The 12,777-nt window shown below is 45.5% G+C and overlaps 1 protein-coding gene across 3 annotated transcripts in view; it reads right to left on the bottom strand.

Annotated features, from left to right (window-relative positions):
• ZNF674 (zinc finger protein 674) overlaps positions 1 to 12,546 on the bottom strand; it is a 38,334-nt gene extending 25,788 nt beyond the window's left edge. Inside the window, exons 1-5 of one of the 3 annotated variants that reach the window (XM_012448192.2) lie at positions 12,465 to 12,546; positions 11,609 to 11,719; positions 9,223 to 9,266; positions 1,759 to 1,885; positions 1,311 to 1,421 (exon numbers count right to left, since the gene is read on the bottom strand). In XM_012448192.2, the coding sequence (XP_012303615.2) occupies positions 1,311 to 1,421; positions 1,759 to 1,885; positions 9,223 to 9,237 (253 nt within the window). In that variant the 5' untranslated portion in view covers positions 9,238 to 9,266; positions 11,609 to 11,719; positions 12,465 to 12,546. Of the gene's footprint in view, positions 1 to 1,310; positions 1,422 to 1,758; positions 1,886 to 3,558; positions 4,085 to 9,222; positions 9,267 to 11,608; positions 11,720 to 12,464 lie in introns of those variants that run through there. The other 2 variants (XM_012448193.2, XM_064364397.1) reach the window with 2 other exon arrangements.
• Between the last annotated feature and the right edge of the window lie 231 nt (positions 12,547 to 12,777).

Below are 12,777 nucleotides of genomic sequence, written 5' to 3'. Positions count from 1 at the left end.
TGAGGAAGGTGGATCACTTGAGGTCAGTTCGAGACCAGCCTGGCCAACACAGTGAAACCCCATCTCTAGTAAAAATACAAAAGTTAGCTGATCATGATGGCATGCATTTGTAATCCCAGCTACTCGGGAGGCTGAGGCAGGAGAATAGTTTGAACCCGGGAGGCAAAGGTTGCAGTGAGCAGAGATTGCACCACTGCACTCCAGCCTGGACAGCAGAGCAGGACTCCATCTCAAAATTAAAAAAAAAAATGTGTGTGTGTGTATATATATATAACCTTACAATTTAATAGCAAAGAAAAATGGCAAAAGATTACAACAAATACTTCCTAGAGAAGATATAAAGATGGCAAATAAGGGCTCAACAATATTCATGATTACAGAAATGCACGATTAAATCACAATAAGATCCCCTACACACCTACTAGAAAAAAAAACTAACACTAACAATAGCAAGTGCTGGCAAGGATCAGAAACATGTGGCAGTCTCATACATGGCCGGTGGAAGAAAAGGTGGTATAGCCACATTGGAAAACAGTTTAGCAGTGTTTTATGAAGTATTCCACCATGGGAATAATGTTCTCTCAAGTTTATTTTTGAATAAATAAAGAGATAATACAAAAAATAAGAGTAGAGTGAGAGGAAGGTACTGAAAAGAGGAGGAATCTGAAAACAGGTGGTATCAAGTCAGATTTGTAAGAGTCTGAGAAGGAATACGAAGAGAAAATAGAAAACGGTGTGAGGTTTCAGTGTTTACCACAAAATGAGAGCAGGCAAGAACATGGTGGGCACCAGGCTGGGTAGAGTGAAGGTCACTAGCAAAGCTTTGTTGCCTATGCCAACTCCAAAATGTCATGTATGGTAATTTCCTTGAGTCTAAAAAAAAAGACTCTACCTTTTCAGCCTGAAAGGGCCCACAGTATGCCCAGTAAAGAGGAAATGCCAACATTTGCATCTACTCTGGTCAAAATACAAAAGCACACTAAGGGAGAAAAAGTCCTAAGAGCTCCTAGAAAGGTGGTGGGAGAGGAATGAGAAGGGGCTTGGCACTTCTCACCAGCAAGCCAGGAGGCTGGAAGGTAGAAATGGGATCTCAGAACAAGAGTGGCCACAACCTATGTGAACGCCAAGCAAAGAACACAGAGACTGTAACTGGCTGCCAGGCAGAGGCCTCAGGTGCACATGACAACAGCTCCGTTCATCAGAGCCTAGGCGTGTCCACAAGTCCCGGGCTCTTAGAAGGGCTCCTGAGCGCATCCCAGAAGCCAAGCTCTCACCAACCAACCTGGTCCCCTTTCCCTGGCCTGACTCACCTGGCCTGTCCTCACCTGCACAGGTGCGCACCGGGGTCCCTCCATCTGCCCTCCAGGACTCTTCTCCTGGTCCTAACCTGAAGATCATATCTGGCTTGGCAAGCAGATACCCTGTTCAGGGGAAATGACACAGGACTTCGTTATTAATGCTGAGGAATTCCAGAACCTAGGCCCATCCCTGCAGGCTGAAGGTGGCACAGCCTCGGTGACGGCCCCATGCATACAGCTTATCTGCCCCTCAGTACAGAACATTCACAAAGCAAGCCATGGCACCAATATGCTGTCCAGCGTCTAAACGGGACTCCGAATACTACACAGTGGGCTGTAACCCAAACCCACTGAGGCTTGTAACCCACACTCATTGTTCCCAGGCCCCGGAGCTTGGAGCAGCTGAGAAAGAAAGACAGTACTGGGGCATTCTGCGTCACACTGTGATGCGGTCCCTCACCCACGGACACCAGGTGGCTGTAGTTCTCAAGCATGACGTCCCTGTAGAGGTTCTTCTGGGCAGAGTCCAGTTGCTGCCACTCCTCCAGGGTGAAGTCCACGAACACGTCCTTGAAGGTCAATGATTCCTGTAACGGCACATTCCTCTTTAGCACCCCGGGACCAGCCTGGGGCACTGGGACATGGCACCTCACGCACATAGAGGGCTTACTCTTTGCTCTCTGAAGTCCTCACACGTACTAAAGATTTCGATCCTCGCCGCCACCCTAGGAGAAACTTGACAGATGAAGAGCGTGAGGTGCACAGAGCCTAAGTAACTAGCTCAGGTCACACGGCCAGGAATGAGGGATTCAAATCCACGCAGTCTGGCTCCCGCACCCACGTCAGCCTTTCTCATGTAATTGTTCTATGACAGTCACTAGTCAGTTTGGCACCATATATTACATAGAGTATCTACATGACTAAAATCATTTTGAACTTTATAGGAGAAACATATAGGGTATGAGAAATACCTTACCCTGGAAATTCATTCATTCAACACATGTTTACTGAATAGAGGCCAGGCTGGTAAGTCCTGTGAAGTAAAGATTAATACAAAACGATACATCTTGAACTCAAGGAGCTTCGGTTTAGTAGAGGGAGAAAAGCGACACTTAGACACTCAGACAAAATGGAGGAAGGGAGGAACCTGCCTCACAGGGACAGGGACAGATGTAGGACAGGGTCTGGGTGGCCCACAGAGGAGGAAGTCAATTCTGCTTGGGGCTGTCAGACCAGGCTTCGCAGGAGACACAGAGCTACAACAAACAGTTCTAAACATAGCTAACCAATCATGACAAACCATTCTAACCTTCATTCATCAATCATGAGACAAAGAACAGGAAGCCAAAGGTCTGCGGCCTGGGCAGCTGACCAAGGCAAAAGGGGAAGGGTCTGTGCTTGGCCTTGTCACCACCAAACAAAAACTCACTTCTGCAAGTGCCCCAATACCCCCTGGTTCTGCTCCGGATCCCATCCTGTCATGCTCTCACTTTGGTGGCCTTCAATTCAAGCCACTTGTTGCACGCATAAAGCCCAAACCGGCCACAGTGGACACCAGTTTACCCAGCTGTGCGGAAGGAGAGGAGACAGGAAAGCCAGCGTGCCAGAGGGCGGTGACAGGCAGGCTTCTCCAGCAGGAGGGCTTCTCAGAGCAATCCGGGAGCTATTAGCCCAATCTGCCCCTCCCTCGTGATAGCTCCAGTGCCCAGGAACAAAACCACACTGCTGAGTGCTAGGATGACATTGCTTGGAAGCCCGAACCTGTTCCATAGACCAATATCTCTTGTAATGGTCCCAGTAGCATGGATTCCAGGGTCCCAGTAAAATATGTGCCCAGTTACATATCACTGAGTGACAATGTACTCAGAAAACCCCAATCCATGGCTTCCTACCAGCCAGTCACAGTTTATTCAGTCCTCCCAGTCCAAAAGCAGTTTTTTTACCAATCTGGATTCATTTTTATAAGGAGTGATGTCACCTAGTTTGATATTGTGAAATATATATTTGGTTTTTGTCCTGTCTCCTAGCAAAATGCTCCTGCAACCCTTAAAATAGCCTCTGAAGTGATCAAAGTGTCTTTTGTATGCTAATGAGATGACTGGTGGCTGGCTGCCTTTAGGTAACTTCCAGATGGGGTCTGGTCACCAGAAAACCAAGGCAGTATTAGAGGGTTGGGAATTTCATCTCCCTCCTCAAAACTCCTGGGAGGGGAAAGAAGATGAAGGCTGAGTTGATCACCAAGGGCCAATGATAATCATACCTGTGTGATGAGGCCTCCATAAACACCCCAATGTGGCCAGGCGTGGTGGTTCATCCCTGTGATCCCAGCACTATGGGTGGCTGAGGAGGGAGGATCACTTGAGGCCAGGAGGTTGAGGCTGCAGTAAGCTAAGATTGCACCACTGTATTCCAGCCTGGGGGATAGAGCAAGACCCTGTCTCTCAAAAACAACAACAACCACCCCACCACCACCACCACAGGACTGGGTGGGTTTGGATAGCTCCCAGACAGCTGAACACTTTGTGATTCCCAGATGGTAGTGAGTCCAGAGAAGGCATGAAAGGTCCGTGGACCTTCCCACATCCCTTGCCCTATGCATCTCTTCCATCTGGCTGTTCATCTGTAGACCTTGTAATATCCTTTATAACAAATAGGGGAAATTCAGTTTCCCTGAGTTCTGTGAGGCACTCTAGCAAATTAATCAAACACCAGGATGGAGTCAAGAGAACCCCTGATTTTGTGGCCCATCAGTCAGATGTATAGGTCACACCCTACTCGCGACTGGCATCTCGAGTGGGGGGCAGTCTTGTGGGACTAAGCCCCAACCTATGGGAACTGACAGTAACTCCAGGTAGATGGGGTCAGAAGGGAATTGACTTAGAGGATACCCAGCTGGTGTCCACTGCAGAACTGCTTGGTATGTGGGGAAACAGCCTGGGGCCTGGGATCACATCTGGTGTCGGAAGTGTTGTGTCAAGTGAGAGTAGCCAGTAGGAGAAACGTGGGTTTCCTTCCTTATCTTTCAGACCCAGTAAAACAGCCGTCATCCCATTATCAGGTTCTAGTCACATAGAGCTAAATACGACAATGATAATGAACGTTAATAACAACTAACAGATCCTCTGAGTAGAGTATCAGAGGTTACTTCTTAATAATGAAACTGCCTTTACAAAAATTGTAACAGTGAGAAAATTATGATAGTGAAAGAGATCTTATCTAACCACCTCCCATCCTGCCTTTAACCTCCAAACTGCCCTTAATCATTGCTGGGGCTGGGCCAAGCAAACTTTGCGAGACTTTTATTTTATAGTTTAAACAATAATAGACCATGGGTGTCCAATCTTTTGGCTTTCTTGGGCCACATTGGAAGAACTGTCTTGGGCCACATATAAAATACACTAACACTAAAGATAGCTGATGAGCTTAAAAAAAAGAAATTCGCAAAAAAAATTCACAATAAGTCTCATAATGCTTTAAGAAACTTTACAAATTTGTATTGGGCCACATTCAAAACCATCCTGGGCTGCATGCAGCTCAGGGGCTCTGGGTTGGACAAGCTTGTAATAGCCTTCTGCAAAACTCAACCACCTTTGTAAAGCTGAGAGGCTACCAGGTTAGGAGGATATGAGGAGCCTGTGGTTAAATAAATTGCTACATCTATACTCTAGAACTGTTATGATAAAAATTGACTCACACATAAGGACACCTGGGATACTTTTGTCTAAATGAAAAAAAAAAGCGAATTTCAGAAAAGCATAGTAGGAGCATATTTTCATTAAAAACAACCCATGCAAAAATTTTGTGGCTTTGTATATATGTAAAACGAAACATTTCTCAAAGGCAAACAGTTAGTAGAAGGGCTGAGACTGGGCGCATTTGTTGGAGTGCAACAGAAAGGGAGGAATGAAAATCGGCCCTGTTTTCCTGGCTTGAAAACTGGGGAAAGTAAACATCGTTTCAAATGGCATCACACTTTTTCTGTATGAATTGCTGGCCTTGGCCAGGCGCAGTGGCTCACACCTATAATCCCAGCACTTTGGGAGGCCGAGGCGGGCGGATCACCTGAGGTCAGGAGTTCAAGAACAGCCTGGCCAACATGGTGATACCCTGTCTCTACTAAAAAAACAAAAAATTAGCTGGGTGTGGTGGCAGAACCTGTAATCCCAGCTACTCAGGAGGCTGAGGCAGGAGAATCGCTTGAACCCGGGAGACAGAGGTTGCAGTGAGCCCAGATCGTGCCATTGCACTCCAGCCTGGGCGACAGAGTGAAACGCCGTCATTCATTCATTCAAGAATAAATAAATAAATAGCCTGCCTTATCTTTTTGACTCCTTTCTACCATATTTTTTGGTCTTTTTAAAAGCATTGTTCATATTACATCCTCTGTGTATTATTTGCCTTGCATGTATTTTCTCTTGTCCTCAAATATGTCTTCTGATTCTACAGTTTTTAACATTTTAATACAGTCTAATCTGACAATCTTTCCCTTTATGATTTCTGGGTTTTCCTTCTTCATTAAAAATGTTTTTTCCAGGGCCGGGCGTGGTGGCTCATGCCTGTAATCCCAGCACTTTGGGAGGCTGAGGCAGGCAGTTCAGTTGAGGTCAGGAGTTCAAGACCAGCCTGGCCAACATGTTTCCATACAGAGATTCAACTGTGCCACCATCATTCAGTAACCACTTTTTCCACATAACTGAAATGCCATTTTTATAATCTTGGCTCACAGAATCCTATATAAGCAATACAAGAAATCTAGAAGCCACAAAAGATTGTGAAATTAGACCACATTAACAAAATTTAGGTGTCCACGCTCCAAAATGAATAATAAGACAAGTCAAAGCAAATGAAGTATGAAAAAATATCTGTAACATATATGACAGAGATCTTATTTACTTGCGTTAACATAAAGAGCCAATATCCTGCAATCAAATTAATTCCACACCCAAGAGAAAAGGGGACAAATGACTAGAATAAATAATTGAAATAAAGAAGTACAAATGGTGGTTTAAAAAAATGAAAAGAAGACCAGGCACAGTGGCTTACACCTGTAATCTCACCACACTGGAAGGCCAAGGTGGGAGAACTGCTTGAACTCAGGCACTGGAGAACTGCCTGGCCCACACAGTAAGACTCTAGCTCTACAAAAAATTGTAAAATTAGCCAGGTGTGGTGGCATGCACCCGTATTCCCAGCTACTTGGGAGGCTGAGGTAGGAGGACTGCTTGAGCCTGGGAGGTTGAGGCTGCAGTAAGCCATCATCATACCACTGCACTCCAGCCTGGGCAACACAGCAAGACTCTGTCTCAAAAAACAAACAAATAGCCCAGTGCAATGGCTCCCACCTGTAATCCCGGTACTTTGGGAGGCTAAGGCAGGTAGATTGCTTGAGCTCAGGAGTTAGAGACCAGCCTGAACAACATGGCAAAACCCCATCTCTACAAAAAATACAAAAATTAGCCAGGTGTGGTGGCGCATGCTTGTGGTCCCAGCTACTCAGGAGGCTGAGTCAGGAGGATCACCTGAGCCTAGGAGGTCGAAGCTGCACTGAGCTGTGATCATGCCACTGTACTGTAGCCTGGGTGACAGAGTGAGACCCTGTCTCCAAAAAACAAACAAACAAAAAATATCAAAAGACACCAAATTCAGCAAATGTGAATTAAAATGCTCCACTCTTATGGCGCATCATGGCAAAAATCAAAGCACTGGATAATGCACTCTGATTGCCCATTTATGGGAAAAGACATATAGTGCTGCTAGGAGTACACATCGGTATATTCTATTTGGAGGGCAATTTGATAGTTCTGAATCAAAATTCATGATGTACATAAAGCTGACCTAGAAATCTCACATCTGGCATACTCACATGCAGGCAACAGAATGTACTGTACATTGCTATGCAGTTTATAGCAGGAAAAGACTAGAAATACCTTAAATGTTTTTTTTTCATTGACCACTGGTGATCACTGAAATGTTCATCACTAGGAGAAAGGTAAATAAATATTGGTGTCTCCATGCAATGAAATACCAAGCAGCCGCTTTTGCAAACGAGGTAGACCACTGGTTTAAACATTGGATAATTCTGTCCCCTAGGGGATATTTGGCAATGACTAGAGACACTTTGGTTGCCAAAACTGGGGGAGGGATTCTACCAGCACCTAGTAGAGATGGAGGCGAGGGACCCTGCTACACATACAATGCACAGGAAAGCAGCGACAACAAATTGTAGTCAGAATCACAATGACAATAGTGCCGCACTGAGAAACCCTAGGGACAACTAAATACAAGTAAAGTGGAATGATCATGAAGACAAGACCAAAAGAACCAGAGTGAGCTCGAATTTGTTAGAGAAAAGGAGTGTGAGAGTGAGAGCTAGCACTTACAGGAGTGAGCAGAAAAAGAGATTCACACATCCAGACAGATAAGCATATATATTCTCTGAAAAACTGTACCAAAAAATGAAGGAATCTTGAGGATGGGAGAATTATTTTTTGCCTTTTCTTGAACAAAGCTTTCATTTGAATTGTTACCATGTGTATGCATTACTTTTAAATGTTCAATTTATTAGTGCTCTATTCAGAATATTTTTTAAATTTTGACATCCATATTCTTAAGGGAAACTGGTCTATAATTTTCTTTTTTGTAGTATCTTCCTCAAACTTCAGGTTAAGTGGCTTCCCAAAATGAATTGGGTGCCTTTTCATCTTTAATAGACTGGAAAAGTGGAACACAGAAAGTATCTAGTCTTTACATTTAGTGAAAGGAGTAATTATGAAGGCTTTCAGAGGGCAAATTTAAGTCTCGGTACCTTTTAGTCAAAACCTGACTTCCAGGTATAACCTCCATAAACACTGGTACTACAGAGCAAGCACATACAGAGAAAGTTGTTCATGAGGCACAGTTTACAGTAGTAAAAAGGAATTAGGCCGGGTGCAGTGGCTCACACCTGTAATCCCAGCAGTTTGGGAGGCCGAGGCGGGTGGATCACCTGAGGTCAGGAATTTGAGACCAGTCTGGCCAACATGGTGAAATCCTGTCTCTACTAAAAATATAAAAATTAGCCAGGTGTGGTGGCATCTGCCTGTAATCTCAGCTACTTGGGAGGCTGAGACAGGAGAATCACTTGAACCTGAGAGGCAGAGGTTGCAGTGAGCCAAGATCACACCACTGCACTCCAGCCTGGGCAACAAGAGCAAAACTCTGTCTCAAAAAAAAAAAAAGAAAAAAGAAAAGGAAGTAAAAACCTAAATATCTGTGAATAGAAAAACAGTTACATGATACATCCATACTATGAAATAGGAATTAAAACAGTCTTTATATATTGACAAGGAACACCACCCAGGATATAATCAGGTGCAAAAAAGCAAGATGGGTATGGGAGTACGATGCCATTTGTGTAAAAGCATAAAAAATAATACATATATGTATGTTTTTAGTTCATTAAACTGACATAAATACATCTACCCCCACAGTTTCACCCAACTGTTAACAGTGGGCATCTCTCAGGAGGAACATGGTACTGGAGGGAGAAGAAATAGAAACTTTATTGGCTACTAGTTTCTTCTATGCACATTAAAACATTATACACAAACTTATTCTCTTAAGCATAGTTAAAAAAAGACCAAGCGATCTAGAAGTGAAGAAAGGGGAAAAAGCAAGATGAATCTATGTATTTAAACAATCTTCTCTGAGGGGAAGAAGAAAAGATGAGGTACAGTTCCCAGAAGAACAAGTAGAGAGAGGTATCTTTTTCTGTTTTTCCTCTCTCCTGGTAAGGGGAAGGATTAGAGAAACCAGAGGCTGAGGAGAAGTTGAACAGAAAACAGCCAGAGAAGAGGGGATAATTGGTATTTTCAAGTTTATTATATAGATTCCAAACCCTGCTTCAATTTCACTGGAAAAAAACTAGGGGTACATTAGAACTCACCTGGGATGTGGCCATTCTGTTGTGCTCCTCCAAAGGATGGAGATCTACAAAGGCAGAATTAGAAGTATTGAGTTCAGTGGTTACAGACATAAGACCATCACCACCACCCTAATAATTACCTTTGCACCCTGGGAAGAATGATCTAAAAATAAGGCCTGGTAGCTTCCGCCTATTCCCATGGGATGCTACTAAGATCATGTGGGTTTTGCACATGAAATTTTGTCTCCCTTACTGGACAGATGTATGACTTGTATCCAAAGCCATGTCAGAAACCAGTAACAACTTAACATCTCTTTTATCTCAAGAATTCTATTCCTAGCACAAAGATGCCAAATGTTCACTGTTGTCATTTCCACTATGAAAAATCCACCTATAATCCCTGCATACTAGGAGGCTGAAGGAGGATTGATTGAGGCCAGGAGTTCAAGACCAGCCTGGGCAACACAGCAAGACCTTGTCGTTACAAAACTAAAAATTAAATTAAAATATTAGCTGGCATGGTGGTGCATGCCTGTAGTCCCAGCTACTCAGAAGGCTTAGGTAGGAGGGTCTCTTGAGCCCAGGAGTACGAGGTTACAGTGAGCCACGATCACATCCCTGTACTCCACCCTGTGTGATGATGTCAAAGCCCAGCTCAAAAATAAACAAAAAGTAAAAAAAAAACTTGGAAGCAACTAAATGTGCAGCAAAGGGGACTCAGTATAAAATATGACGCATGCCAAACAAGCATACACAGGCTTTAAAGATGCTTTCTGAACTCTGTTTTCAGTTCCTAGGTGTTTAACAGGAGATTCCAAGAAAGCAGTGGCATTGGGATCTCATTTTTGTTAAGCGGTATGTACAAATATGACGTTTCAAACAGATTTATTCTGTTTTTTTTTGGAGATGCAGTTTTGCTCTTGTTGCCCAGGCTGGAGTGCAGTGGCACGATCTCAGTTCACTACAACCTCCACCTTCCAGGTTCAAGCAATTCTCCTGCCTCTGCCTCCCAAGTAGCTGGGATTACAGGCATGCACCACCACGCCCAACTAATTTTTTTGTACTTTTAGTAGAGATGGGGTTTCACCATGTTGGTCAGGCTGGTCTCGAACTCCTGACCTCAGGTGATCCACCCGCTTCAGCCTCCTAAAGTGCTGGGATTACAGGCCTGAGCCACCGCATCTGGCCTCAAAACAGCATTTATTGAAATGCTGACATTGGTTACCTTGATTTCAATTTTCTTGTTTATTTGCATTTTTGATAACAAATATCAATTACTAATGAAACAAAAATTAAAAATTATTAAAAATCACCTCTTATCAAACAGAACCCTAGAAGTGAAAAGACCCTCTGCAAGTGTGTATGAGTAGGATCTCTGGATGTGGTTTGGAGAAAGGAGCCCAACCAGGGCTCAGAGGGCTGCAAGGGAGGTGCGGTGCGGGGGTGGGTGGGTAGCAGCCCAGCAGCGTCAGTTCTGTGAGGGGCTGAAAACCACTGTGCCTGCTCCCCTGCATCTGCCTCTCTAACTGACCACCTACCCTGTTCCCACCCCACCACTTCCTCCTTTCTCATAATCTGCGTTTTGATTGCCAGGCTCCTTCTTTGGCAGTTTTTCAAAAGAAAGTTTCAGCAAGGAGCTTCTGTGCAGAGTAACCGTTTCATACTGCAGCAATCACTGCGACAGCATCAGGACAACAGGGTTCGGCTCCATGTAGGTTAACAGGTCATGTCTTCAGATCCAGTTTCATGAAGCATCGAAATAAGGCAGCGGAGCTGGATGACAGCATACCTAGAGACTACTCTGAAATTCTATAAACTAAAAATATATTTTCTGCACTTTGGTCAGGATGGAGGGAGACTCAGCATTTCCCCTGGAAGCAGGTGCCTTGTTGATGGTGTGGGGCCGACTCAAATTCGGAAATAGCCAACGGCAAGAGAATAGGTGTGCTAGGAGAGGCCAAGTCCTCTGTGGCTGGCTGTGATCCTTCCCAGCCTCATCCTGCCTTTGCAGGTACCACAGCAGGGCACCTGCCCCATGGAGGGCATCCATGCCACCATCCACCTGTGACTTTCACCTGTCCCTCCTCCAGCAGGAATCAAACTGCACTGTCACATGGTCCTCAATGGCACCTGGAAGTTGAGCCAGCTTTGCTCTGTCTCAGCTGAAGGGAGGGACAAGGCTACTATGGGTCCAGCTCTTCTAGGACCTGCTGTATTGTGAGCCTCCTTTCTCTGCCCTGTGGATCTAGGTCTGGGCTCTGGCTGAGGCTTCTCCTCCAACTTGCCTCAGCTCAGCATACCTCTCTTGTGTCCAAGGAGGCAGGACCAAGGGATTCAGAGACAAACACACCCCACCTGGGACCATCACTGTAGCACCAGATCTCTGCCTGTGACCCAGCGAACTCACCTCCTCTTGGGGCCTCAGCCTAGGTCTTCTGAGACTAAGTCAGGAAGCCAGGGCATAGATAAACTGGAGTCTGAAGTTCGTGAGCAGTAGTCTCAGGTCTGCACTGTGACCCTGAAAACACAATGACCACAGGAGATTCAATTAGCAACACCTATGCTCCCTTCATATGGTGAAGTTGGGTAAAACCCAAAGATTTTTACTCAACAGAGGGGCAATGTCTCATTCTAGTTTTAAGGGTTAACATTCATGCACAGCTCAATTATCCTCAGTGAGCGAAACCAGGCCTTTCTGAGTCCGGGCTTTAGAACCAACTGATTGCCTGCTGTGCCACTTTTATTCATTGAAGAAATGAGTGCCTTCCATGTGCCTGTTCTCCGTGTTGGAAATCCATCAATGAACAAAATCTCAAAATCCCAGCTCCAGATTTCTAGTCTGGCAGAAGAGACACACAGGAAACAATAAACATGATAAACAAAGTACAGGAAAAGAAAAAGAGAAAGGATCCCTAGGGTTTGCTACCTACGTGACTTCGGACAGGTTGCCGAGCCACACCGTGTCGTTTTCTCTCTATAACATGAAAATAATCATCGTAACACCTCACAGGGTTCCTGTGAAGGTTAATGTGAAACATCTGCAAGAGTGCCTGGCAGTTACTAGGCGGTGAGGATACAAGCGCTGAGTGAATCAATTAGTCGCTGGCCCTGAACCTCGCCCCCAACACTCACGCCCACCGCCAGTGTCACTCAACCCCCACAAGGGCGCTCACCCGTGGCCCCATGACCCCACGGCCCCGTAAACCCCCGTCATTGCTTCCGCCCCGCGATCAAAACCATCACCATCTCCCCGTCCCGCTTACTTCACCGCCGAGAGGTTAACACCTCAGGGACAGACGACAGCAGCCAGTGTGAACGAAGCGCCGGCCTCCGGGTCAGTAGAGCACTTCCGCTTCCCACCGCTCCCCGGGAACCCGAGGTCAAAACAATGCGCACGCGCAGTGGCTTCGAGGCGGGACAACACGGCCTTTGGACGATAGGGCGCTCCTCAGGGCCCGAGCTTCAGTAGTTACGACACTGTCCGCTCTAAGGGGAGAAGGAGCGTGTGACCATTTCCAGCGGTGAGTCGTACAAAAGGCCCGGGGCGGCGTACCTGGGAGACAGGGCGGCGAGAGG

Source organism: Aotus nancymaae, unplaced genomic scaffold (genome assembly GCF_030222135.1).
Source record: "Aotus nancymaae isolate 86718 unplaced genomic scaffold, 86718_ANA_hifiasm-v0.15.2.pri h1tg000058l, whole genome shotgun sequence".
In the NCBI taxonomy this organism is placed as follows: Eukaryota; Metazoa; Chordata; class Mammalia; order Primates; family Aotidae; genus Aotus; species Aotus nancymaae.
Note: the sequence above shows the minus strand (reverse complement) of the source record. Positions and strands in the feature narration are given on the sequence as shown.